A 27,562-nucleotide genomic window follows, 5' to 3' on the forward strand; every position below is an offset into this window, starting at 1 on the left:
ATCTCCATTTTTTACTTCCCATCTAAAAAGGGCCTATATAATTAATAATTGAAATCACTTAAGTTACAAACACAGTTTCAGATTGTTTCCATAACGTTTTTATTGTAAAAATTAGTCTGTTTGCCAACTGGTACTTCAAATACATATAAATCCAGTTCGTCTTCCTTAGCTACCCGATGTCATGCAGATACTCGCTTGACTAACGGCCCCATTAGAAACCATAAATTAAACATTTAATTATAACGTCGACTGCAATGGGCAAATTAATTAATACATAATTTCAAATTAAATGCTGTCATTTCAGCAGGGTTAATTCTCCGGCAGTGCTGCAACATGCCAAACAATAACGCGGTAAAAATGTGCCACACAGGAGTGCATGAACTTTAAAGCCGGAATAATACGAATTTATGGCCAAATAATTGCAATCTCATTAGGACACTCGGCCGGCAAACCGAAACACGGACATGACACCAGCTCCAACCGGGCCAATTTGCCATGTTAAAATAAATATTCGCATTTTGCGAATATTTAACAATAATTGAGCGTAAAATAATCGCCCAGCTCCAGCCCCGCCCCTTCGACGGAGATAAAGCCGTGGAAGAACTCAGACACGGTCAGCTCCGATACTGCGCTCCCAGCCAGCAACATTCTGCATCCTGCATCCTGCGACCAGCAGGCAGCTCCCAAAGGCCGAGTGCGTTAATTGCAGTTGCCGTTGCACAGGACACGGATTGCGGCGACAGCGACAATTGTAATTAAATAGACACCGCACAGGACCCCTCCCCACTCACAGTGCTCCCCGCCCCACCTCTTTGTCCGTGGTGAAGTGCAACGGGATGATGGGATCGGAGGACAATCGCTTGTGCGGAATGGAAGTGCCAGGATAAGGATTCACTGGCGATTTCAGAGCATATGCCAACATTTGAGGATAATAATTGGGGGCGTAAAGCACATTCTGTTTAATAATTTTAAGCTTTTGATGATAATTTTTTAGGAGTTCTATTTATCAATTTAAGCATCAATGAAAATGTATTTTTAATGACAAGTTGGTTCTCTATTCCGTTGATCAATAAGCCCCACTGTGCAGCCGAGTTGGTCGTTTATTGGTAGTTATTGAGTTGTCCGCATTAATTTTGCATATGCACGTAAGTGGAAAATAGAACGCCGACTATTTTGGAGCCCGTTTAACTAGACCCACCGCTTTAATGCTAATCTCGTATAAATAAACAACATTTCGGCCCAATCGATGGCCAGGCCATTAGACCAATTGCTGGTCATTGTCATTTGGATCGCAACGGATTTGAATGAACAGGGCGAAGGGGCGAACCCCCCGCTAGCTCCATCACCATTCCGCCGAGTGTTTGGCTTATTTGCGAAAATTTGTTGACACTCAGACCTCCCCAATCGCAAACGGAACAAGCAATCAAGGAGCGGCAGCAGCTTAGCAGACTTCCGCCAAGGATAACAGGAGACGCCAAAGGATGCCGGCGGCAGTCGCATCGCTTTACAAGATTTTATTTACACCTTCTGCGAAAATGTTTACACTTCAACAGGCAGCGGCAATAAGAAGAGGAAGCCGACTGCCCTGCCACACCCACCGCTCCCCGGCGAAATGCTGAAATGAGCAATATGTAAACCTCCAGGACGCCAACGGCAGATCCCCAAACAATTGAAAGTGGAAATCCACCTGGCAAAAAATTACTCAAACAGAAAGCTAAAAAAAAACTCATAAAAACAGGGAGAATACTAACGGCCCTTGAATAATTCCAGGGTGTAAGAGCGATGCGAACTAGGACACGGAAGAGGAGCCATAAGGAACGTTGTCATGGCGTAAATTTATGTAAAAATTTGTAGCAATTGCAATAAGTTCGTCCACGCCAACCCCATCCCCATTCCTCATCACCATTGCTGGCGGCTCTTAGGAGCATAAAATTTGCGTGCAAGACCAAATAAATTCTTTCGATTTCAGGCAGTTTTTATGCGCATTTCAAGTGTGGACCGAGGAGTCGTGGTGCCTCAAGGGACTCGCCGCGGGGACTCGCAGCTGAGTTTGTAAGCCCAGAGATATCACTTTATTTTAAATGCATTAAGAACTTTGGCAAAAACTGATTACGAAATTCGCTCAGCCTTTGTTTGCCGAGCCCTTCATGATGTCTGAACCAGAGCCAGAGATGCCAGGACTGTGGAAATTAACTCTCAGCTGGCAAATGCCTCGGAGTGCAAATATTGAGCAACGCCAAAGGTTTTTGACTGGCACTACCCCAAGGATTCGCAAAGAAGCGGAGGATTGTATATGATTCACTTGGGACACTGTTGCCCACTGTAGTCGCCTGTTATTTTTGGCAATCTGTTTGTTTGTCGATTGTCTGTCAGTTATGCTACTTATGCCTCATCCTTTATTCTATTCCCAGCAAAAGTCCCTCGGCTCGGCCTGATTTAATAAGAATCCTTTTCGCCCCGTTCCTCAGAATTAACATAATTTTATGAGTGGATTTTCATAGTTGAACAATCTTCAGCCCGCGGCATTTGCGAAAACTTTAAATTTCAATTCACTTAAGCTCTTGTGGGGGGGAGAAACTTTCGCCAGGCCATTGAACTCAGGACGGTCCCAATTTTCGCCATAGGTCTCTGAATATACAAATATACAATTCAAAGACCCTGAGAGACTTCAAATATAGTTTAACACCATTTCCCCTTTCTTTTTGCCGACAGTGATTACCGCCCGAGGGCGTCATTAGCATTCCATTCGAGTGCGGTGCAAAAGTTGTGATTTCGATTGCAGATCCACCGACCAGCGAATCCGAACAGACAGGGCTAACCCACAGAACTGAGACCGGATTCACTCAATTTCGTGGTTAAGGTCTTGGGTATTGACCATATTACGATGTATGAGGCGTCGCTGCACGAAAGAGTTATGATCTAATCGAGATAGGAGACCCGCTGTAAATCAGCAGGCTATCAGCAGGTCATCGATCCCACCTAATCATAACTGGGTTCTGTCTTTCATAATAGCCAAGAATCGATAATTGCGCCAGCGAAGTATTCGCCACTCACGTGCAAATCATCAATATTCCCTCCTTCTTGCGATCGATTTGCATATCCAACCCACTTTTCCAGTCCCCAATTCGCGTTCCTTTCTGGTACAATATATGCGCCGGTTATTCCAGAAGAACTCTATTTAAATGCAATTTGGAAACGGATTTCAAACGCCAATGGCAATAGAATCGGCTTTTATTTTGGAACCTGATTGGAATTTGAGATTTGGGACTACTAAAGCTCCACCCAGCGCGCTCTTTAAGCCCCAGTCCCCGAGAACCCAAGTCAATATGCGACAATGTGACAATAATAATTGATAACCTTAAAGCCGAAAAAGCACGAACTCGCTTCCAATTCATTTGGTGAACAAGCGTCGAAGGTGAAGCGAACCAAATAAATTCAATAAAAGTCACTCAAATGTCGATAATTGAAATGCGTACACAAGACCAGCCACAGCAAATGCAGAAAATAAGCACCTCAACTGAGCAGGACAGCAAAAAATTAACATTTTTATATAACAAATTTAATTTGGACAATTTGACCGAATCGAAAATTGCATAAATTTCATTTGCAGTCATCCGTTGGCGGAAGGTCGCCAGGTGGGAAGTGGGGTAAGAGGTGGAAATGGAATGGAAAGTGGGAAATGGAAGATTTCGACGGCAAACGGTGCTTGCCAACTCGATTCGCTTTTATGGACCCTAAAGCGAGGCGAACGGCCCAATGAAGATCCATACCAACCTGCGAGTTGTTGGACTTAGTGCCGAAAGTATCCATTATTCAAAGTAACGCTCTGACGTGTACTGGTCGCGCAATTAAGTTCGCGCCCCGAAATTATGTACTGAACGGGAAGCTCAAAGGAGCCGCTCTCTTCTAAGTTATTGCACTTTCCTACTGAAGATTTATAGCTCGATGCGAGCTCGCTTAGATATATGGTGTGGGTAGAAATTTTTGCTTATTTCCCTCTCATCGAGTGACTCACGGGACTCAACGCGACTTTAGCTGCTGTCAACGACTCTCGTCGCGAGCGATGTGCAGTGCATCCTTAATTACAGATTCGGCGCGAAGGGATGGGATGGGATGCGGGATGCCAGGAGATGCCCCTTCTAGGACTGTGCTTCGCGAAAAATGTTAAACATTCGCAAGTTTTTATTATCGCGCTCAAACTTGTGGGAAAGTTCCTTCCCCTGCAGTCGTACGCCTTCTTACGTGGCCTGTTTGGGTAATTCGAGATAGTTAAACAAGGGCCAACAATGCGGCTGTGCCGCATTCAGGGGAAAATACCTAAATGAGGAACAGAACACTTGATTCAGACTGACTTTCAACTCAAAATTTAGTTTTACCTAACGTTAAAACGGTATCACAGCAATTGAGGAAATCCACTTTACAAACGTAAGCCATAAATAAGATTCAATTATATTAAATGCATTAGCAAGTTAAATTAAAATTAATAGTATATGTGTAAAGATTTATGTAATTATCACGTTTCCATTTTAAGTGAATATTCATGATTTTAATATTATCCCAATTTTATTAGACCAGTCTAGTCTAGTGCTGGAAGATAAAGACCCGTATTTCTTTCTCTGTGTGAATGTGAATACCTTATCTACGACTATCGCCCCTACTGGTATCAGCCCAATCATCTCGTCGGAATATGCATTTGCATGGAGCTTCTCTGCGCTCCACACACACCCTAAATCATTGTCGTCTGTTGCTCATCAGCAGCCCCTCCGACGCCATTATCGTCGTCATCAATTGCGCTGCTGGTGGCTGCCTGCAGACAGCTTGTCACCGTCGGGTAAACATGCGAATTTCGCAGTCGAGCAGGCAAACACGTGACAAGCGGCTAAGGAGGATTGCTGGGGCGGTTAGATGGGAGGACAAGACGAGGCGACAATGACGACGTCAATGGTGCGACAAAAGGCAGTTTGAATACTAAAACGAGGCAGTGTTGGACGCGCATCAAAACTTTATTGGATCTCCTGCGGGCAGGAGATACCATGAGGAACATGCGAGGTATATGTATCTTAGCCGAGACTGAACCGCTTCAGGTTGTCGAAGCCTTTGGACTTGTCGATGCGGCCGAAGATGGTCGACCGTACGATCATGCCGCCCTTGTCCGTCGAAATTTTCATGCCGAAGCGGAACTTAGCCTCCGGCAGGAAGCTGGGCAGCATCTCCTCGTCCACATTGTAGTTGGTTAGGCTGTAGGTGCCGCTCCGGATTGGGCACTCCTTGAAGAGGGTGCCGTGCTTGAGAAGGTCCTCGTAGATCGCGCGCACCAGCGGATCCGAGTTGCGCTGCTTCATCAGCTTGCAGAAGTTGAGCGTACGGTTTATCAGGGTAGAGTAGTTGCCCTTGTCCGTCTCCAAACCAAAGTCTACCACCAGCTGAACGTCCTCTATGTCCTGGTGCGTCTTTATATCGATGCTCAGATTTGACTCGCCCGAATCGTTTTGCAGATCGACCTTAAGGTCCAGGAACTTGTCGTTGGCCTCAAAGTCAATGCTCGTGAGGATGACCTTGAAAGAGCGCTGGCGAAGGCAATAAATCAGAACTGTGCCCATGTCCCGCACCAGCCCGATCCACCCCAACTTACCCACGCTCCAGTCAAGGGCATGAGAGCCACCAAAATGAAGGCCACGGCACAGCAGCTTCGGATGACCTCCTTACGCATCTTGCTCCAACTATCCATTGAGGCTGGCTCTTATTCAATTAGTCAGTTTTTATATGTATGCAATTAGAATTAGTCAGGCCCCACTGGGCGACAAAGCGCTCCGAACATTAGGCCCAGCCACGTTGTCGTGGTGAATTAAGTCAACTAAGTGGGTGGACTTTGGAAAAGCATTCAGCTGTTTCGAAACGTAGTCAATTTCCGATAAGATCGAACTGAAAATCGCTCAGCCCATTTGCATATAAATAGTGCCGTCGCCGGACAAAACCAGACAGTGAAGACAGCTTACTGCAGTCGTTCCATAATGTTGCTGTATACCGCGGTCCTGGTTCCCGTCCTGATGGCCATGTGCCATGGCTCCCTGGCCGAGGTGAGAGTTCGCAGAGTAGCGCCTTGCCACTGAACTAATCCCTCAGCTGGCTTCTATTCCAGAAAATGATGAGACCCAAGTTCAAGGACATCAAGTTCTGGAGCGACGAGAAGTTCGTCAGCCACAAGGTGGTCTACGACAACAGCGACCCGCATCTGAACTTCTCCATGGAGGTGCACCAGGAGCTGCACGACGTAGACATCCACGTCGAGGTGCGCATCACCAACAAGCAGGACCCGTACTACAACACTAATCTAAACACCACGCTGAATGTCTGCCGCATCCTGGGCTTCGCCAACAAGTCACCGGTGGGGCGCTTCGTGCACGGATTCATCCGCGAGTTCGGCAACATCGTCGAAACCTGCCCAATCGCCAAGGTGAGTGGAGCACTCTTGTCAGGGTTCCAGCTGACCCTCCCCCACTCTCGGTCACGTTCTAGGGCCGATACCATTGGCACCGCATTCATTTAAAACGCAAATTACAGGGCTCCTACTTCATCAACAAGTTCTGGTGGCCAGAGGACCCAACCACCGCCATGCTGCCCGAGCTGGAGTTCGAGATCATCTGGCAGGCCATGCACGTGGACGCCAGCAAGAAGCGCACGCTGATAATGAACGACCATTTCGGTGGGGACTTCGTCGTCCAGGACGTCAATAATCTGAAGCCCGGCATCTTCGCAATGCTGCCCAAAATCGCCTAGAAGCCCCGCTAGGCTCGGCCCTGCCCCGGAATGAGCTACCCATCTGAGTCGCGTGTCCCAATGGTATTTACTTAATGTTTGTCAGTGTCACTTCGTGTTATCCAGATAGCAAGCAAATAAAGCTGCCGCAGAAAGAGCAAACCAATGATTTTGTTTAAAGGGTCGCATGATTTTTTAATTACCGAATTGTTAAATTCGGGAAGAAAGAGCGATAACTACATAACTTGAAATTAAAAAGTTTCCAACGTCTATAGTTTTCATGTCGTATCCAAATTGCAACATTCCCTTTTTATCTACTTCGTTTTAAAAGAATACTGTTGATAACTATTAAACGACTTTAAAGTTATACTAAGAATATTTATTATCTTGCACTATATTACATTGTAATTATTTAATTGAAAGAAGACATTTTTGTTTATAACTTCTTTTCAATACTGAAAGAAGCGTTTAAAGTGCTTATGAAGCTCATAGAATTTGCCCATTGTCAGTTTCCTGCAAAACCATCATCAATGACAATAAATTTTTTTATATTATTCACGTGCTGCTCTCGAATTTCGACACTCGGCGGGATTCGTGTTTTTGAACCATTCCCAAATTGAATTAAAATGGTACGGATTCGAGAGAAACAGGAGGCCCACAACATCAAATTATTATTCAATATAGTCGCAACGAAATGTTTGTGACTTGTGCCCTGCCCATTGTGATCCGACAATGACAGTTTGCGAATTTTAAACCGCTTTTAGCTATTTTTTGCCCAAATGAAGGTGCCACTTGGTATGATTTATGCGAGTTTGAGTTTGCCGAGCTTTGGATTTGGTTATTTGGTCATTTGTTGATTGGCATATTGATGCAGTGTGGCTGTTATCGAGGAAGCCATAAAACGACAGTAACAATGAGGAATGCAAAAAAGTTCTCGGCGCCTCTGCCTCGTTAACCGACTCGATGATTCCCCTCAATAAAATGTTCAATTTCAATTACCGGGTATAATAGGCCCGGAATGATAATACAAATCTCTGGACAAATCTGCCCCAAACAACTTTTATCAATTACCAGACCAGAAGCCACCAAAAAGAGGTGTAAAAGGTAAATGTCTTTGTGCTAAGCTCCCTACCCTGGACCATCCTCGACCTAATCCGCACAATGCATTTGTTTTCACTTTGTTGAACTCGTGAAACTTTATTCCTGCCAAGAAAAAGTTCAGGGGTCAAGCCAGCGGCCATTTAAGCTCCATTAGACAGCCACACAAAGCGACATAACGCCCCAGAGCCCAAGGGGGACCCCGGTGTAAGGAAATTCATTGTCGAAGTCGCCCAGCTGTGCCTCCATCCTCCGCTACGAGGACCCTAAAGGGTTCGTCCTTATCTGATTACAGTCCAGTAAATCTTGAAAAATTGTCATTCAATGCTAACGTTTTGAAAACATTCATCAATGGTTCGGCTGCTACTCAGCCCAAACAATGCGAATTTCTCTAACGCGACTTTGAGGTTGCTGCACTGTTAAACAATCATTTTTTCAGCTGTGTGGCATGGAGCCCTAAAAGCCGATTTCACAAATTTTTTTCTCAGTGAACGACAGAGCCGCACATATGCCAGCGTGGCCAACAGACCAGCCGAGAAGCACTTCAGCCAGCCAGTCAAATCTTCCCATTTGGCTAATAAATCCTTGAGCGGCTTATGGAGCAACGTCTGCGCATAAATATTATGGCTGGCAACTGGTCAAGAGGGGGGACGATGTCGAAGTTCGAGGAATGGCACCAAGGATCCGCCTGCACTCACTTCTCACTCGAATACGTCTCGCCTGCGCCCCACATCCCACCATTTCAAAGTAACTTCCCTATGACAATTGAGCTGGGCATTCCGGACTCGCCTCGAACGTGTTAAAGAATACCCTGTCGAGGCGGGAATATCCGTTCACAGAGTATCACGACCACTTGTCTTTGTCTTTGCCAACGAAAATACCGCAAAGGCACATTAAGTACCAATTAATAGGACTCCAATAAATTAAAGAACAGTTATCGTTGATAATTGAAATAAAATACAAGTGTGTAGAGCCATATGAAAGTAATGCTTGTTACTTAGTAGAGGTGTCTATCTTATCTTTTAAGGGGGTCTGATAATATAGCGAGCAGTGTATTGAAACCTCGCCTTGTTTTTACAAGTACTCCCTGTGATCCCAACCGGAATTCTTGAGCTGGCATTGGATTTCGGTTGACTGTCGTGTTGGTATGCCTGCTGTGGATTTCTCGGCCCTCTGCTATGGTTGTTGCTGATTTCTTAAGTATACTCGCTGCCCTAAAAGGATATGCAAATTGTTTGAATAGTAAAGGACATGCTAAACAATTTCAGAGCCTCGAGTCTCTAGTTGAACAAACAAAAAAGGAAACTAAGCTAAACAAAACATTTCTCTTTCCCAGCTGGCCGAATATTTTTTTAGCTTCGTTGCCGTTTGGTGGAGTTTTCAATTGGTCACAACATCGCAGCTTGTTGTTGCGCATTAAGTTGTTGCTACAGGAACAGAGGACCTTCACATAGCTTGCAGCTGAGGAAATGTTTTAGCATTTCACACTGGCCTGGTATAAATCACAGATCCCGATGTTATTAGGCATCCAATTCCCGTTTCCAATGTCCACGACATGAAACTGTTGCCTCTGCTGTAGGTTTATTGAATTCGTTGATAATGCCAAGGGCAGTGTGGTGGTACACTGCGGAGGGAGAGCTTTCCTTTTCGGGACAATAAATCTCCTGTTTCCAGAGCTTAGTTCAAACAATTTCTAGCGCATTTAAATCTTGTACAAAGCCAATGCCCTGTTGCGGTGGAAGCGGGTTCTCTAACTATGTTTCAATGTTCTCGGCAGTACAGTGCCAGATTATTTGATTTACTCACCTGAAACCACAATTAGTGCAAAAACAAGTTCCTTTTCTTGTTCAGGTTTAGTTACTCAAAATGTCTGAAGGATTTGTTTAAATGGGCATTAATCTACGACTCCTTTAAGATTTCGCATGCCACAGCAATTTAAAAAAGGGGTTCGGATCTGAAGGAAATAATCTGATGGAAAGAACACATTTTTCTCCGTTTTGTGCTTAGAATCGGCATTGATGGCAGAATGGCAATCTGGAAAATGACAACAATAAGGGTTGGCCCAGCCTAACGTACTTTACCTTTTGGCTGGCGGCATTTTGCTTATTTTCGTTTCCCTCAATTGCTGCCCAGTCTGCGGACGAAGTTCCCTGAAATGCAATTTTGTAGCGAGAAAATCCGATAAAAAATTTCTTCAGCCTTCAGAGATGGCGGCATTCTCTATGCGTCTGATCTGAGCAATTAATGGGCACAAAGAAGCAAATGTGGATTCGAATATTGTTAACAGAATATAACCCCAATCTTGAACTGCTTTCAAGCAGTTATGCAAAAAAAAAAAAGACCAAAAAACATCGATTCCCCCTGTCAGTCTCTATGTTATCCTTGGCTTTTTGAAACGTCTAAGAATATGATGACGTGCCGTCACCAAACCGCACTCTTTATATATGCACACATTCAGCGTAATTTTTATTCACATCCAATAGATTTAAGTATCCAGGGCTTGGGTGGCTCCATCACTTCGTGAACAGCAGCACATTTATGCACAGTTCAAAGACCAAAATGAATATTTTATTTGATTTGATTCCAGGCGGGCTGACTGCTGAGCTTGGCTGCAAGAAAAGCATTTTCGAGCGCTCAAGCTCTGGTATAATAAACTCCAGGGATAGGGCCAATTGTCTGCCGCCTTGGAATTGCGCGGATTCGCCGCTTGTCGGATAGAATATGTAGATGTGCGTGGGAATGCCTGTGGAAACGTCTTAAATGCTCTAATGCCCACAACGAAACCTTGCTCAACGCTGCAGGCATGCCTTCTCAAAAATACCTCCAAAGAAAGAGATCAATCTAATAATCTGATTAGTTGGTGCAGCGCTTATATTTCTATTGAACGGCCGAAGATTCTATCTTAAGGGACCAAGCCCCCACTTATCCCTGAAGCTGATTGATCAGGCGACGCTGCCTCACCAGCAGCTGCTCCATCCTGCGCCTCCTCTTTTCCTGGCGCTGTCTCCGCTCCTGGCGACGACGGCGCTCACGAGCCAGGCGACGACGGCGAGCACGTCTGCGCCTCCTGGCCTCCGCCGAGGAGGAGGAAGAGGAGGCAGTGGTCGTGGTGGATGCGGAGGAGGCAGTGGTGGTAGTGGTGGTGGCGGATGAAGCCGTGGTAGTGGTGGCAGAGGAGTCGGTGGATGTGGTCGCCGTCGAGGATGTAGATGTGCTGCTACTGCCCTCCTGAGCCAGGAGCAGACACAGGAGCACGCTGAGAAGTAGAGCGAATAGGAAGCGCATTTTGTTGTGTCTAATCTAATCTAATCAGACGGCCTTTTATACTCAATACGGGGTAACAATTAAACAAATATCATGTATCGGAAATCGGAAATGTGTGCACAGCCTATCCAGCTCGTCAATGTCTTGGGCTTGTAAGGTCAACAGAGTAAAAGAGTCGATCGATATATTATTGATAGTGAGCCGGGTTTAACTCGTTGAAAACGAGATAAAAAGGTAATATTATAACGCTTCTTACGCCTAATTATGTATGGCGACCACGTCACGTCTGAAGGAAATATTTGGTATAACCTATTTATGTACATTCACATCTTATCTGAGTAAAAATCGCAGCACTTGACGAGTTAAAGGTGTTTTATTTGTTCTTCATTTGAGCTTTGCGTACCCAATTAACAGTTTTGTGCTGTTGCATTTTGGCTTATATCCATTTAAGTTCTCCGAAATTAGAGATTTATTTTCCAAAAAAACAAATACGTGGTTTACATTATTTTTAAACCAAACACAACAAAGATGTGTATAATTATATTAATTTTATACCAGTTACCGATTTCAAAATTCGTCTCGATTTGAAACAGGCTACTCCTGGAATGAGACTAAACTAGATTTGTTGAAAAGTATGTAACAGGCGTTTCCGACCCTATTAATTATACATATGTATATGCTTGATCACTATTACTCCGTCTGTCCGAACGAATGTCTCGACCTCAGCAACTCTAAAAGCTAGAGAGTTGAGAACGTTGAACTCCCTCAAGCCGCTTAAATATGCCACTCCCACACGTTTTTGTGCTCCAATAAAGTAGAATTATCAGAATGTACAATCAAATGTTTTATTATCTTGGCGAACTTGAACAATGAAAGAATTTAGCTTTCACATATTTACAACAGCTTTTCCTAAATTGTCATAAGCCGAGTCTTTCCGAAGACCTTCATCCGCTCAGCTGGTTGATCTGTCGACGTTGATTCTCCAGTTGCTGGCGCAGCCTCTGAGTCCTGCGCTGCCTTCTGCGCTCCCTTCGTTGCCTCTCACGCGCCAGACGACGGCGACGGGCGCGCCTGCGCCTCCTGGCCTCCGCAGAGGAAGAGGATGAGGAGGAGGCAGTGGTCGTGGTGGATGCGGAAGAGGCAGTGGTGGTAGTGGTGGCGGACGAAGCCGTGGTAGTGGTGGCAGAGGAGTCGGTGGTTGTGGTCGTCGTCGAGGATGTAGATGTGCTGCTACTGCCCTCCTGGCTAAGCAGGAGGCATCCTAGGACGGAAAGAACAATTACGATCGAGAAGCGCATGCTGAATGTCTTTGACGCATTTGAGACGTTACGCATGTTTTTATAGCAAATTTGAATAATGGTGGTTTACCAAAAGCGTGTAAGCTAATAGGTCTGCTGGATTGTTAGCTTTAACTAAGGTAAATTTTGGTAATGTTTATTCAGATTGAGAAATTATGTGTGCCGCCATATAGTTTAAACGTTGCTCTTGAGTCTTAACACACATAATAATGTAATAGATTTACGGTAATGAGCGCGTTTCTCAACCAAGTTTCCGGGTTCAACATCATATAAATAGGCTATTCTCCAAATCATAAGATATAACTGCTTAGAATGCGATTCATATTTGTTCTGCTCTTGGCCCTTCTCGGCTGCCTCCTGTTTGCCCAGCAGGGCTGCGAAGCTACGGGAACGAGCACTGAAAGCTCCTCGGATAGTACCAGCGCCTCGGACACCTCCACTACCGCGTCCTCTTCCTCCGACACAACTGAAGCCTCAACGTCTTCCGACACCACCACAGTGGCCTCGTCTGCCACGACTACCACCACTTCTTCGTCCTCGTCCTCGTCGTCGTCCTCCAGCGCGGCCGCCCGTCGTCGCAGGGCCGCCGCCCGTCGTCGTCGCTTGGCCCGCCAACGGCGCAGGCGCCAACAGCGCCAAAGGCGCCAACAGCGCCAAAGGCGCCGCCGCCAACAGCAGCGCAGAAGACGCCAGCAAAGGCAGCGCAGTGGATAGACGATTGCTACAGTCGAAGAGGAGGCTGCTGCAGCTAGAAACCTGTCGAGTCAGACAGCTAATACAAGCCAAAGATTGATGTTTTAACTAAATTGCAGTTGCGTTGCTGTGGGATATTCCGTTTTTTAAAAATAAAGAAAATTTTAAAAAATAAATTATTTATATTTACAACTTAGAGGGGGTCTCTTACCTCAATGGGAATTTCTGAAATGGAGTTGTTTGTTTTTTCAGTCTGTTCAAGCTTTCTGTTCTGGCAAAACTAAGTAAAGTATGTCTGCTTTCTCAATTGATGATTGTGTCGTGTCTAATTATTAACTCAAATGCACTATAATCTTAGAGACCATGTTACGTTTTTCAAATTATTATTATTTGCCAAAGATAATACGGACTTAAAATCACGAAAACGTGCTAAGATGGCAAAGCACGAAATTGTAAACTAAATTGTCGCTATCAAATAAGTTGACTATCCACAAAAGGATTATAGATCCTTGGGGCTTGGCTTGTGAAAACCAACTCAATAGGATCCAGGTTATCCAGAATAGGGCTGCGAAATTGGTCACTGGTTGTGTATATGTGTATTTCATTAAATAAACCAGCACTCGAGTCTCTACTATGAAAGGCTAAGGCACCACAGGAATAGTCTGGCAAATACCCTGTATAGTACACGCCCACCAATGAGGCTTAATAGAAGGCAACCGAAAGACCTCATTCTTCGATCTCCTTCAAGGAGGGCCAGTAGACCCTGTCCTTTATACAACTGTTATTGTCCCTTTTTGTTTTTTAGATTTTAGATACAGATAACTTTAGTAAGCTAAATTAATAGCTTCCATGGTTCCAAAGGGGGAGGTGGAAACCAAATAATAAAATGAAAATGCAAAAATTGTTCAAAAGTGTGGGCGCGACAGGTTTGGGCGGTTTGTGGACGTTAGAGTGCGAGTGGCAAAAAGTTTTATGACATATCGAAAGTAATTTACGAAACTAACACAAAAATCACAAAATACAATACAAAAACATTTTTCAAAAGTGTAGGCGTGGCATTTTTGGGCGGCTTGTGGGATATAGAGTGGGCGCGTCCGTCTATGTCTCTAGAATCTGTGTTCCTAATCTCAACCTATTACGCCGTGTGTTATTATTTTAGCATGTTAATAAATTATTTGAAATGTATTTTTTAAGAACGTTTAATTTTACTTACGGCTTCCCTTTTTCCAAAGTACGTCATGGAAACACCAATTTGAAAACACCATTTTAAATTGTAATCTTTATTTATAATTTTAGCTGAAGGGCTATTTTTTTTTGTAGAATACCAATTAATCAAATAATATCATAGAAAATATTTCGCCAAGGAAAAAACAAAAGAATACAAATCGAAAAGCTGAGCAAACATATCTGAATGTCAAGTGTAAGAACAAAATAATTACAATCTAGTATAAAAGCGCCCACTTTTTTCCATCTTACACACATTCAGCATGCGCTTCTCGATCGTAATTGTTCTTTCCGTCCTAGGATGCCTCCTGCTTAGCCAGGAGGGCAGTAGCAGCACATCTACATCCTCGACGACGACCACAACCACCGACTCCTCTGCCACCACTACCACGGCTTCGTCCGCCACCACTACCACCACTGCCTCTTCCGCATCCACCACGACCACTGCCTCCTCCTCATCCTCTTCCTCTGCGGAGGCCAGGAGGCGCAGGCGCGCCCGTCGCCGTCGTCTGGCGCGTGAGAGGCAACGAAGGGAGCGCAGAAGGCAGCGCAGGACTCAGAGGCTGCGCCAGCAACTGGAGAATCAACGTCGACAGATCAACCAGCTGAGCGGATGAAGGTCTTCGGAAAGACTCGGCTTATGACAATTTAGGAAAAGCTGTTGTAAATATGTGAAAGCTAAATTCTTTCATTGTTCAAGTTCGCCAAGATAATAAAACATTTGATTGTACATTCTGATAATTCTACTTTATTGGAGCACAAAAACGTGTGGGAGTGGCATATTTAAGCGGCTTGAGGGAGTTCAACGTTCTCAACTCTCTAGCTTTTAGAGTTGCTGAGGTCGAGACATTCGTTCGGACAGACGGAGTAATAGTGATCAAGCATATACATATGTATAATTAATAGGGTCGGAAACGCCTGTTACATACTTTTCAACAAATCTAGTTTAGTCTCATTCCAGGAGTAGCCTGTTTCAAATCGAGACGAATTTTGAAATCGGTAACAGGTATAAAATTAATATAATTATACACATCTTTGTTGTGTTTGGTTTAAAAATAATGTAAACCACGTATTTGTTTTTTTGGAAAATAAATCTCTAATTTCGGAGAACTTAAATGGATATAAGCCAAAATGCAACAGCACAAAACTGTTAATTGGGTACGCAAAGCTCAAATGAAGAACAAATAAAACACCTTTAACTCGTCAAGTGCTGCGATTTTTACTCAGATAAGATGTGAATGTACATAAATAGGTTATACCAAATATTTCCTTCAGACGTGACGTGGTCGCCATACATAATTAGGCGTAAGAAGCGTTATAATATTACCTTTTTATCTCGTTTTCAACGAGTTAAACCCGGCTCACTATCAATAATATATCGATCGACTCTTTTACTCTGTTGACCTTACAAGCCCAAGACATTGACGAGCTGGATAGGCTGTGCACACATTTCCGATTTCCGATACATGATATTTGTTTAATTGTTACCCCGTATTGAGTATAAAAGGCCGTCTGATTAGATTAGATTAGACACAACAAAATGCGCTTCCTATTCGCTCTACTTCTCAGCGTGCTCCTGTGTCTGCTCCTGGCTCAGGAGGGCAGTAGCAGCACATCTACATCCTCGACGGCGACCACATCCACCGACTCCTCTGCCACCACTACCACGGCTTCATCCGCCACCACCACTACCACCACTGCCTCCTCCGCATCCACCACGACCACTGCCTCCTCTTCCTCCTCCTCGGCGGAGGCCAGGAGGCGCAGACGTGCTCGCCGTCGTCGCCTGGCTCGTGAGCGCCGTCGTCGCCAGGAGCGGAGACAGCGCCAGGAAAAGAGGAGGCGCAGGATGGAGCAGCTGCTGGTGAGGCAGCGTCGCCTGATCAATCAACTTCAGGGATAGATAGGGCTGATTACCAATGTTACTAGCAATATAAAAATAAAGCCATAAGTGCTAATTAATGTGCTAATTACATATGCGTTGCTTAATGGCCTGGTAAAAACCTACAAAGTGTAAGTTTTAGTCCTTTTAAATGCTAAATGTGCAAGTCATTTACTGAAAAGTTACTATTGCAATATTATGCTTAGTAATCTTTATATACATATTGTAGTTTTACAGTAACAATAGACTTCTTTCGTCGGTAGGTATCATTACTCTAAAAGCAATGTGAAGAAGGAATCTTACATGCATGCCATGCAATAATCATATATTTAACGAGAGAGAATGACATAGTAGAGCTCCCCAATGTGTGGGATATCGATAGACATTGAATAAAATGAGACAAAATTTAAAAATTGTTCATAAGTGTGTGCGTCACAGTCTGGCGGGTTAGTGTCGTTAGTGTGGGCGTGGCAAACAATTTCTTGGCAAATCAATGAAAAAATATTCAACAATTTTTAAAAAACGTGGTCGTGGCAGTTTTGGGCGGCTTTAGGGCCTTCTTTTGGCTTCAGGCCAAATTGGTCAAAAAACTCGTTCTGCGTCTATTTCCCTACAATCTGTATGCTGAATCTCAACCTTTTAGCTATAGTTCCTGAGATCACGACGTTCATACGGACAGACGGACATTGATCCTGATCAAGAATATATACACTGCCTGTTACATACTTTTCAACGAATCTAGTATAACCTTTTATTTATCAACTCGGCAGTTGATACATCATCATTACTGCGTTTCAGGCTACTCACTTAGATTAGTATACCCTCTGCAAGGGTATGAAACAGATAGGTACGCTGCAATGGCTTTATTTGAATGTAAGTCTTGCAATTATTCTCCTATCTGAGAAAGTTATATTGTTAAGCCATTTTTCGATCTGCACATAGTAAGAATGGAGCCAAATTAAAATGTTGCGCATTGTCGCCCGATATCCTTCGCTTGGCCCCATTTACGTACAAATCCTTCAAAGCGGCGCCCGCTCGAAGGCCTAACCAAGCTGTGGTGCATTTCACACGCTTCGCCGGAGTTCTGCAACACGAATTGGCCCAAAGGATGTCGAAGCAGCCAGGACGAGGGCTTGGGCAAAACAGGAAGCCTCGAGCCCACACCGACCGAGGCGAAAGTTTCGTGTTGCTGAGCTGGCAAAAAAGTTTTGCCGTCGTCGCTGAGGCTGCATTAAATCTGTGGCCAAATATGATTTCTAGCTTTAAGCGGAGAAACGGTTTTAAGAAACTGTGAACTGATTTTATCTCAGAAGCTTATGTCACGGATCTCGTCGTTTCACAACTGCCGCCTAAATGCGCCTAAATGCAATTTTTGTTACTTTCCGAAACTTTGGGCTGCTTTACCTTTTTGGCAAAAGTTTGTTTCGAGTTTTCCTGAGCCCAGGCAATAGCAAAGGCGGTGGGAGTGGCTCGGTCTGAACTTTTGTAATTATTTGATTTATCAAATAGCAGAGTTCCAGCCGAGCAATAAAGGCCGCCGCCTTTTCTTTTGGCTTCAGTATAATTTCATTTAAAAGTTGCAAAGAGGCCAGTTTGCTTTTGTCGGATGTGAAATCTCATTCCTTGACACAGCCGCCTGGCACATGTAATCAAAAACTAAATGGGATTGCGACGTTGGAAGGTCAAGGCCAGGACTTAGGTAACTTAGGCACCCAAAGAACAGCAAACATCGAACCAAATCATAAAACACCTGTGAGGTATGCAAACAAAAAACGGAACAGCTGCTCCCTATCTGTTTCGACGATAACGCCGCGCACCAACAAAACCAAGAGCGTTCTGCAGTTGATCACAGACTGCTGACCGCCTGAAACGTTCGAGGCGGGGAATGTCTTCGGTCTGGATCATTCTGCTCGGTCTCCTGATCTGTGAGAGAAGCACATTCGGAGCCCTGCCCTCCGCCGAATCCACACACTATCGTCTACGTAGCACCAACCTTCCGGAGCTTAAAACAACGCCCGTTGCTCGTCAGACATCACGACGGATTGTGCCCATTTCTATTTCACAAAAGATTGCCCTAAGAACAGGAAAATATCGGAGTGGTGAAGCATTTAACAACTCTATTTCGACTTCTGATACGGCAGACTACAACATATGGCAAGCACTAAAAACCGATGGAAAAGCCAACTTCTATATACTCTTTTTCACCATATATATTAGCTACCTAGTTTATGTGCTATTCTAAGTCGGGACTTTATGCAATAAATATCATCATCATAGGAGTTTCCTTCACCTATATTTGTATTATTGTTTTTGTATATCCGGGATGTTTAACCGCTTTTTAAATACCCCTATGCGATTTTTGATGCAACTTTCATGGCCTACACGTTTAAAACCAAATTAAAGCAGTAAATTGGTTTTTACGGACTTTTGGATACCCATGATTGATAGTGATAGTATCTAACAATGGCGTTCTCTCTTGTTTTTAAAATTAAAAATATGGTGCAAATTATAGAAATAAATTTAGTTTACTTTTCCACTTTCCAATTATCTGCTTCAAACAGTTGAAGCACATTTACACATAATCGTAGCACTTAAGCATAATTAGTTATATGAGCGTTTTGAAAAAATCTTGCTCGGCTAGAGATTCTAAGAAAATATATGTTCTTTGCAGGCTCGAAGATTTAGTTTACGAGTAAAGCAACGGGTCTAAAGAAATAACGAAATACTAATGCTGGGCACTTAAAAAATTGAGTTTTTATATTCCGATTCAGACGTAGTTAGGATTGATCCCTACGCAAAAGAATTGATTGCAAGCATAAGAAACTCATAAAACAGTTATAAACCATGATGTACTGCCAATGATGTAATGGGGCTTGCTAGATAAATAAATAAATAATAAATTAATAAATTGTTTTTTACTTTATAGATTTGCATTCGCACGTGGGAGGTACTAGTTTTGATTACGTTTGTGGACTGGGCCAATCTGGCGCTATGGCGCTTTGTTATTATGAATCCTCGAAAGGACACAGACAGACATGCTTAGCTCTCATGCTCGGAACCTATTAAATACTTGTCCACGGTGCAAGAATACCCTTATAACTGAAATACAAAGTTGTACAGCTAGAGTGTGGCTTTGTCTTCCTTATCAAATTAAATAAAGGTTGTTTCACTCAGGTCAAGAGTGCGCTTCTGCCAAACATGTTTAAAGCTTTCGGGATCCTCGGCCGTTTCAGCAGTGCATCAAGTCCTTGGCATGTGTTTCTCGCACGGGCATACTCGTACACATGCAGTATGCTAAGTGACCCCGCAACCTCAACGCCTGTCCAAAGGCATTCCGTTCGCAGACGGGAGCTTCGCTGTTGCTTTCGTCAACTGCGACATAATTTATGACGCTTTCATTAAATGCGACAAGCGAGACAAACGCCCACACAATCACGGCTGGGTAACGAATGGCCAAAGGAGTTGCCCGGTTCATGTTCCCAGTGTGGGTGTGTATTTTAAATTTGTTTCGCTGCAGACCCAGAAGACAAGCTTGCTCGCAGGGAACTCGGCTACGTGTGCCAGACAGTTGTCACAGGCAAAAACATCGGTCAGGATTGGGGTTGCCACAAGGAGAAGGAAGAGGAGGAGGAGGAGGGCCAGCCCTGGCAGACATTTCACCCCAAACGGTGTCAATTTTTTAATGTCAAGCGTTTAACTGGCGTACCGTTGCACTCGGTTCCTGGTCGGAGGCTTCCGTCGCACTTTGACATAATTAAAGGCCATTAATCACGTGTGCTGATTCAACAACGCCCACTTTACAAGCAGGTGGGAGTGGGTGGTAGTGGCTTGGAGCGGGTGTGGGCGGGGGTGGTAATGGGCCGACAGGGACCCCGGTGACCTCTCGAGGGTTAATACAGCTACTTGAGCCTCCTGGTGGGATGGCTCAGGTCGGATCTATTCGGCCCTGCTTGGTTGGGGGCCAATCGATTCGTAGGAATATTTAAATTCACCAAGCCCCGTAAAGACACAGGGCTGCTGTCCTGCCACAAATTGTGCCCGACTGAACAATTTCCTTTTTTTTTCAGTTGCTCCGCTTCGCTGGCGATTTGCCCCTTTTCAGATTCGCTCGCCGTTTTGTTTTTTGTGCCGGAGCATTTTGGCGTCAATTAACGTTCTTTGTTGTGGTGTTACATTGGACACATTTTCGAGGGCTAGAGTCATGGCCACGGTCACATCGCTGGACATGGTCAGAGCCATATAGATGCCGCGTAGATTGGAAATGTCGCATGTATGTTGCGCTTCATTGCGCTTCAGCTTGTGGTGATTCCCATGCAGAATTACGGAAAAAATGTACAATGTAAAAAATGTGAAAGGGTCAATGCGAATGTCTGATACCCTCCACGCATGTGTACGTAACTAGTAAGAATTCTGCATAGAAACTTTCTCTGGTTTTATTAAGAACTCTCTATTTCTATATTTGATTATCTATTGCATTAAAATATTATTTTGTTCTTCCGCCCCATTGCATCTTGAATCTGTATATTGTAAGCTGCAGTGTACACACTGCAATAAGGACGAGAGGTGCACGATATGACAAAACAAATTCCCATATATTCACAACAGCTCCCGGATACACACATACTGAAATCCCAGCAGAGACACAATGTACATAGATACCAAGAGATATCCCCAGCATGACGGCATCCTCGGCGCTTATGTAGACTTATAGTCGCGCATATTGACCACGAGGGTGGTGGTGGTACACCTTTGCTGAACCCCACCTCGTCCTCCGACTCCCACCGGGGATTGATTTTTAACGAGCATGAACTCTGTACGCTATCAATTCGTGTTTTTTACCGCCCCTATACGCGCTTTAATTCGGGCTCAACAAAATTATGGAAAAGCAATTTTTAATAGACCCAAATGGCTGGGCAATCGGGCAGCATGTGTGCTGGATAAAATGGTTAAACGACATACATACATTTCGAAAATTACTGCTGATCAACCAAAGTGTGTGTCAATTAAAATTGACTTGTGAAAAGGGTAATCTATGCTATCAAACGGGCTTAGATCTCTAGATCTTAAAGTAAAATTGTAGAACATATTCTTAAAAACTATAGAATCTGTTTATATGGTCAAAACGCTGCCTTTATATACCTTATACTACGAACTACTGGAATCTATATTTAACTGATCTTTACTCCGCGATGTCCACACCAATCCAACCTCAGAGTAAGCAAAAAGAAGTAGCTGATCATTAATTGTGAGCTGACACAGGACACTAACTAGTGGGTCAAAAGTCAACATAGCTTTCAGCCATATTCCCTGAGCTGGCCAATCAAATCTTAAGCACTCAAAAGAGCCGTGTTGCGAAGCTAAGCCATCGCAAACATTTAAAATCCTACAGAGCGAAGCCGCTTGCGGCTTTAAGGAACAACAATGGCTCTAAGTAGCAAAGTAAACATAGATGGCTAGATGTCGCACTCGGCCCAAAGGACCAAAAGACGTCGAGGAGGAGAGTGCTGGCCGAAATGCAGAAAGAAGGACCGCCCAATGAGAACTTTATGCATATATTGCCTCCCGGGCAATCTACATACATATATACATATGTACATATACATATACATATGAACTTAGTCCGCCCGCCTTGCACCCTGTCTACGTGTTAATTTGTTTCGACGTAATTGTAACTTGACATGCATGCGAGGACAGCGGTGGGGCTTGCGAGGTAATGGGGTGAATGGTGGGGAACCAAAGGCTGCCAAAAGTGTTTTAATTGAATTATTTTCATTGTCGCCCCAGCTCTAGTTTGCCCGCTGGCATTATTAACTTTTCTTGTTGCTGCAATTTATGCAAACTTTCTCGAAAAAACACTCTCGCCCACACACATTGCCTGAAACCCAAGCACAAAAAGTTAAATGAGTTAAACGAGCAATTTCACGAGCGTGACAAAAGTTTCGCAAATGTTCCTGGAATGCGAAGAGCTAAAAACTGCGTAGCGTTCGATTGCTTCGGTTGTTTAAAAGCTAAAAGTTTCCCAATGCTTAGCCCGCGGTCATTTAATTTCATTCGCATTGGATCGTGAATCGTGAAGATTCATCAGTACATTTTGGATATTAACCAGTTAAATAAAATAAAATACAAACAATAAATTTCACCTACTTTTGATCCGGAACAAAGAAACATTAAAGTGATGGCATCGTTTGTCACGTCCGCGTTTTTTATATTAATGTCATTATTTAAAAAATATCCTAATGTACAATATAATATCATATCAGACAATCGACTTCTTGTTGTTTTTTTTTTTTTTTTTTTTGGTTCCGAAGATTAGATATTTTGGTTGTGCTAACTACATTAAGATACTCACCCAGTTCGTCATATCCGGAGTTTCGATGTGTTGGTCAACCTGTTTGTCAAGCTGAACAGTATGCTAGTAAAAGAATCAATAGTTAAATGCGATTTAAGTGTTGCATTAGATGCATTGCCTTGTTAATCTTTAGATTTGGGTTGAAATTCTAAAGGGTTACTTTATCAAGGGATCGAGTCAGACGTTTCCATACAGCCGAATTGGTCTAAGTGTAAATATTCCTGGGTAGCTCAGTTAAAGTTATCAAAGTATAGGGACTAATACTAAACTATTCATCCAACTTAAAACATTTGATTTGAAATATGTCAAAAAAAATAATGGTCAAAAAGAACGTTAGTCGGAAGGCAAGTTGGAGAGGGATATCCTCTGTAAACGCATTCTAACATGAATGAAAGTATTAACTAATTTAACAATTTAACAATCTGCGTTTTGTTTTCAAAAATGTTTACCTGTTAAGATATTCCGAGCTCATCAATATTGCTACTATTGTGCGCTTTCTTATCGCAACAGTCGAAAAACATTTTCAATTTCAATGGCCTAACGAGTTGTTGCTATTTCGGCGTGGTTCGCTTTGCTTTTTTTTTTGCCGGGACCATGGCGTATAAAAATGTTGGTCCAAAAAGGCCAAATGCAAATTCCGAAAACCAGCCAAAAAGGCAACAAGAAATAAGCCATTCACACTCTGCTGATATGGAATATCAGCAAAGGCGAGTGGCAGGGAAGGCAGAAGGACGTGTGTGTGGGCTCTAATTCAAAGGCCAAACAGCAGCCCAATAGCAAAACGATGGAGCCAGGGGGAGGAGACAAAGAAGAGCCAGCACGATGTGCAAAATGTTCTTAATTCTCAATTCATATGCAAATTTATTTTATCGCCAGCTCTGGCTGCCGGCTGGATGCCCGACTGGGTGGATAGCTGCCTGCAACAACAGTGAAAGGAGTTCGGGCGGAAAGGGTCCTCTAGCCCTTCGGAACCCACAAAGCCATTTCAATCATCCGACACTCGATTGGAAGTCGTGAACAGTTGTGGCATGGAAGGAGGTTTCGTCACGTTATTGCCTGTAATTGTGCTTTTCACTGCCTGCTTTTGGCCAGCACTTGATAATTGATCGCTGGCATCAGCAGTCTTCTATGAGATAATTACCAACTAATTTCACTTTCTAGTGGCAGTGCAAGGTATAAATTTCAAAATGAATCGCCATAGCAGATAACTAAATAAAAAAAAACTTTTTGCAAAAAAGTGGGCGTGCCAGATTTGGTTAAAAAATAGTAAAATCAAAAAGAAATCGCAACTTTTAGTGCGGTTTATGGGCATTTTGGCAACAAGATTTTGACAATAATTAAAAATATTAACAAGCTGGCACAACGTAGGCTATAATTATTCTTTATATTATTATAAGCAAAAAAATGTAATGGAAATCTGAAAAAATTTTAAAATTACTTTACAAAACAAAAAAAAAAGTGAATGTATTCTGTTATTGTTTTCTATAGGATTATAAGATCAAAACAGACTTTTGCTAGACAAAAATGTTAGATTTCATTTCGCTTGTCCAAACTGACCACGTGAGGGTCGGACCGCTCGAATTATCGCCATTCTCTCGTAGTATGGAACCGGAACCAACCGGAAGACATGTTGTGCTGCAATGGATGCCGCCACCGTTCTCAGACAATTTTTTCAAGCCAAAATCATTGGCACTGGGGCTTAGGCAACCGGCACTCCGAACTGGTCAGAGTCCTTTAGGTCTACGCCATTTCAAAGCAATTGCTACGTTTACGATGGCGCTCACAAAAGTGAAGCAAAGTAAAGCGGAAGTGTTTTCCTGGCTTTCTTTGCCCAACTTTGACGGCCTTTTTGTAGTGAAAGTCTTTCTAATTGAAGTGGCTCGGACAAACACCGAGCTGGTATTTTAAATTCAATGATGCGGCAGGCGGTAAACGCCTTTGACTGTCTGCACGAAGTTGGCTCCTTCGAAAGGACGCCAACTCGGCCAGCTGGTGAAAAAAACCGGCGAGACCGTGCGGAAGCAACTGTGCCGTGTATGTCATTAAAATTTACTACAATCTATTTTGCTTGCTAATTGGCACTTGGCCATGTCCTGCTCAGTCTCTTTGTGCCTACCCCAAGATCCAGCTCGACTTCTTCATGGCCATAATCGTAACTTGCACCGGGCAATTAGTGCCGGCCATAGGCCAATAATGGCATGTGCAACACAATCCCGTCCAATGCTCCGTGCGCGTTTAATTACGGAACTTAGCACTTGCAGGCCGTACAGGAAGAAGACATTAGCCTAGCATAGCCCAGAAGTAAATTTCGCATCACACTTTAAGGGCAGCATCCGCATTTCACAACTCGAGTCAAAAGCGCGGCTAACGCGAACACTATAAGTCCATTTAAAATGCCCATTTGCATATGTCGAGTGCGAGCTGGGTTTACGCCTCATCTTGGCGACTTCCCGTTGGTTGGTTGGTTGGCTGGATGGTTCACAGTGAATTCCACCCAAGTACTCTCACTGGATTCCATTACACTGCATCGCTAAATTGCTAATTACGTAGCTGCAACTTTCGCGACACCAGAAGCTGCGCCCAATGACTGCAGCATAATGAAATCGCGAACGGACCGTAATGTGAGTGCGAAACTTATTAGAAAATATTTACGGAGCTCTTCAAAAACACTGACTCCATTACACTAGGCAAATGGCTAATGGCACACTAAAGTGCAATATCTGGGATGATGAGGGGCACGTTTTAAAAAGGAACACAGGGTCATGGGTCAGAAGTGTGACGTGTCAGCCCCCATCCATCTTTTCTTCTCTCGCAATTTCCAAACACACACATGCCAACTCTCCAGCTCCAAAAGATTTCTAAATCGTGGCACATTCATATGATCACACAAGAGTGTTCCAAACCGAATACTATGCATACACAATGAAAATACACAAGACTTGGATAAAAAAAACTGTTTTAGTTCAATAAATTAGCGATGAGGTTGGTCGGATGGGATTTACATATTCTACTTCTAAAATACATGTCAAATAATACCTTTCAAAGTAAAATACTTACTTAATGGGACTTCAGGATACAACCAAAGACACTAGAATTATTCTAGTGTCTTTGATACAACTATATGATATCAAGCTATATATAATATATCTTTAAAGTTGTGATGTTCCATATTCCTGTCAAAATGTAACTTATGGCCCAAAAAATAACTAAGTTTCATTCAAATTTTATACGCCTTACTAAATACATATACCGTTTTATTTTTTTTTAGAACTAGAAAGTTTAAAAGAGTTTTCTAACAATCGATTTATTCGTTTTGTTGCTTTGATCTTTACCGAACCCAAAAATGGCATTCGTAGGAAAATAAATTTGACCTAGGAAAAAGGCTAGCTGCGCCAATCCGAAGCTTATATACTCTGGCAGTCAATAAAAAGCTGACAAGAGATAATTCTTTAGCCGAATGCGTCGACTGATAAATTGGAAAACACTTAAATGAAAAAAATCAAAACATTTTTTAAAAAGAATCACGAAGGAAAAACAATAAAAAGTTTTTAGTTTCTAAAGCTATAATTATAATTATTATAATAACTATAAATACATTTAGTGAGTCTATTTGCGTTGCAGGTTTCCTTTTTCCTGAAAGATATTTGCATGCCACCTAGGAGACACTTTGACAATGCAATTCCGAAAACCTGACAAGTCAGACCACCGCCCACATGTGGAAAACATTGGCGGTCACTGGTTCCCCCCGATGTGCCTTGAACTGTGGGCATTTGCGGCTTTTTTTAGGTAAGTTATTTGCCCTGCGGCGCAAACGCCATCCGTCCGTGGTCTCTATCGCTGGTCCGGTAACATGGTCTTCCCGAGGGGCGGGACGTGCCACAGCCAGCAGCAGTTGGATAGGACACTTGCCACAAAACCGATTGCGAGAGTCCCATTGTTTGTCACACTGCAGTTGTTTTGTTTTTGTATGCGGCCGTCTCTCAGCCGGATTACTCTGCTCCTCCTGCTCCTTCTGGCCACGCGGCCTCTTTTCCGGAACCACCTCGATTTATATATCAGGTTCACTTTCTTGGGCCTCCCACTCTTGCTGGGGGAAAAACTTTCGTAATGAGCTTCGTACGGATTTGCGGTTTCTTCCACCCATCAGGAGTTGGGAATGGAAATCGGTGTTAAAAACCAGAACAATGGGGCAGTGTGATTGGCTTTGAAAAAGGTGCCACATCCTGCTTGTAGATGCATATCTTGGTCCGCACTCGAAATAATTCCAGCACTGGACCCATTGTTGGTACCCAAATTATTTACACATTATCTATGTAATCCAGACCCAGGCAAAGGACGAGCAGCGGAGCCCCAGAGGACTTCTCACTCTACACGGAGCAACTCTAGCGCTGGAGTCAGTCGTTGTTATTCTAATAGTTTAAGTAACCATAATATGTTGAGGACTTTTTAATAAACTTGAAACATGAGCGAGCGTGAGCCACAAGGACACCAGAGACCTGCAGGATGTGGACTAGGACCGGCTGCAGTCGGGCAAAGATTTATGCAAACCAAAATGTTGCCAAAAATTACAGTTTAATGGAGTAGACTCGAGGAGTGTGCGTGGTCCCGGTCATAATGAGCAGCGAGAACTTGCAACAAAGCCAAGTTCGCTCTAGACAAAGACCCAGGAGCCAGGGGCCAAGCAGAGTCCCGGTTCCAGGACCAACTCCAAATGTAAGCAGAAGCAACTTCTCTAATTTCGCAGGAAATATGAAGCCATTAAAGTGCAGCAGACAAGGCTAAACATGGCAACATCTTGGCTTCTGCGCTACTCACATACTTAGAGGAGGCGCCTGCGAATGGAGGAGGTCCCGGTCCACAAAAGCAGCAGGCGGACGAGGGAGCCGTGATTCAGGATGGACTTAACACGAAGGGGCCATGTGGCCCGGCAAAAGTTGTCCTCGAGAGTGTGAAAATAAATTCTGAAAAAGTCGTAGAAGTGAAAATGGCAACCGGTTT

General features: G+C 43.6%; 8 protein-coding genes across 11 annotated transcripts, besides 4 other annotated features; 5 read left to right on the forward strand and 3 right to left on the reverse strand.

The window, feature by feature from the left end:
• Positions 1-4,986: 4,986 nt before the first annotated feature.
• Positions 4,987-5,714, reverse strand: CG14455 (uncharacterized protein). Its single transcript, NM_141145.3, has 2 exons — positions 5,633-5,714; positions 4,987-5,567 (listed from the first exon to the last, which is right to left on the reverse strand). Exons 1-2 carry the CDS (start codon positions 5,708-5,710, stop codon positions 5,061-5,063), a joined length of 585 nt encoding a protein of 194 aa, NP_649402.2. The 5' UTR covers positions 5,711-5,714; the 3' UTR covers positions 4,987-5,060.
• A 134-nt stretch (positions 5,715-5,848) lies between these two features.
• CG14456 (uncharacterized protein) lies at positions 5,849-6,915 on the forward strand. Of its 2 annotated transcripts, none has more exons than NM_001144526.2 (3): positions 5,849-6,077; positions 6,140-6,454; positions 6,517-6,915. In NM_001144526.2, the coding sequence occupies exons 1-3, from the start codon at positions 6,012-6,014 to the stop codon at positions 6,775-6,777; spliced, it is 642 nt and encodes a 213-aa protein (NP_001137998.1). In that variant the 5' UTR covers positions 5,849-6,011; the 3' UTR covers positions 6,778-6,915. The 2 variants fall into 2 exon arrangements, with proteins under 2 accessions (NP_001137998.1, NP_649403.1); NM_141146.3 differs by having other exon boundaries at positions 5,992-6,077; positions 6,562-6,915.
• Positions 6,916-10,300: 3,385 nt separating this feature from the next.
• CG14454 (uncharacterized protein) lies at positions 10,301-11,155 on the reverse strand. Of its 2 annotated transcripts, none has more exons than NM_141147.3 (1): positions 10,301-11,155. In NM_141147.3, exon 1 carries the CDS (start codon positions 11,137-11,139, stop codon positions 10,777-10,779), a length of 363 nt encoding a protein of 120 aa, NP_649404.1. In that variant the 5' UTR covers positions 11,140-11,155; the 3' UTR covers positions 10,301-10,776. The 2 variants fall into 2 exon arrangements, with proteins under 2 accessions (NP_649404.1, NP_001262214.1); NM_001275285.1 differs by having other exon boundaries at positions 10,711-11,155.
• Positions 11,156-11,733: 578 nt separating this feature from the next.
• Positions 11,734-11,812: a mobile genetic element.
• A 138-nt stretch (positions 11,813-11,950) lies between these two features.
• Positions 11,951-12,439, reverse strand: CG12546 (uncharacterized protein). Its single transcript, NM_141148.3, has one exon. It carries the CDS (start codon positions 12,414-12,416, stop codon positions 12,063-12,065), a length of 354 nt encoding a protein of 117 aa, NP_649405.2. The 5' UTR covers positions 12,417-12,439; the 3' UTR covers positions 11,951-12,062.
• A 270-nt stretch (positions 12,440-12,709) lies between these two features.
• Positions 12,710-13,275, forward strand: CG14453 (uncharacterized protein). Its single transcript, NM_141149.3, has one exon. The coding sequence runs from the start codon at positions 12,729-12,731 to the stop codon at positions 13,128-13,130; it is 402 nt and encodes a 133-aa protein (NP_649406.2). The 5' UTR covers positions 12,710-12,728; the 3' UTR covers positions 13,131-13,275.
• A 258-nt stretch (positions 13,276-13,533) lies between these two features.
• Positions 13,534-13,870: a mobile genetic element.
• A 118-nt stretch (positions 13,871-13,988) lies between these two features.
• Positions 13,989-15,279: a mobile genetic element.
• On the forward strand, positions 14,580-15,062 carry CG14452 (uncharacterized protein). Its single transcript, NM_141150.2, has one exon. The coding sequence runs from the start codon at positions 14,597-14,599 to the stop codon at positions 14,948-14,950; it is 354 nt and encodes a 117-aa protein (NP_649407.1). The 5' UTR covers positions 14,580-14,596; the 3' UTR covers positions 14,951-15,062.
• A 577-nt stretch (positions 15,280-15,856) lies between the features above and the next one.
• CG32453 (uncharacterized protein) lies at positions 15,857-16,597 on the forward strand. 2 transcript variants are annotated; one of them, NM_001300217.1, is made up of 1 exon: positions 15,857-16,597. In NM_001300217.1, the coding sequence occupies exon 1, from the start codon at positions 15,874-15,876 to the stop codon at positions 16,234-16,236; it is 363 nt and encodes a 120-aa protein (NP_001287146.1). In that variant the 5' UTR covers positions 15,857-15,873; the 3' UTR covers positions 16,237-16,597. The 2 variants fall into 2 exon arrangements, with proteins under 2 accessions (NP_001287146.1, NP_730733.1); NM_168954.2 differs by having other exon boundaries at positions 15,857-16,300.
• Positions 16,598-16,702: 105 nt separating this feature from the next.
• Positions 16,703-16,959: a mobile genetic element.
• Positions 16,960-18,059: 1,100 nt separating this feature from the next.
• On the forward strand, positions 18,060-18,497 carry CG45116 (uncharacterized protein). Its single transcript, NM_001300218.1, has one exon. It carries the CDS (start codon positions 18,101-18,103, stop codon positions 18,455-18,457), a length of 357 nt encoding a protein of 118 aa, NP_001287147.1. The 5' UTR covers positions 18,060-18,100; the 3' UTR covers positions 18,458-18,497.
• Positions 18,498-27,562: the final 9,065 nt, after the last annotated feature.

This window comes from Drosophila melanogaster, chromosome 3L (assembly GCF_000001215.4).
Source record: "Drosophila melanogaster chromosome 3L".
NCBI classification, from domain to species: domain Eukaryota; kingdom Metazoa; phylum Arthropoda; class Insecta; order Diptera; family Drosophilidae; genus Drosophila; species Drosophila melanogaster.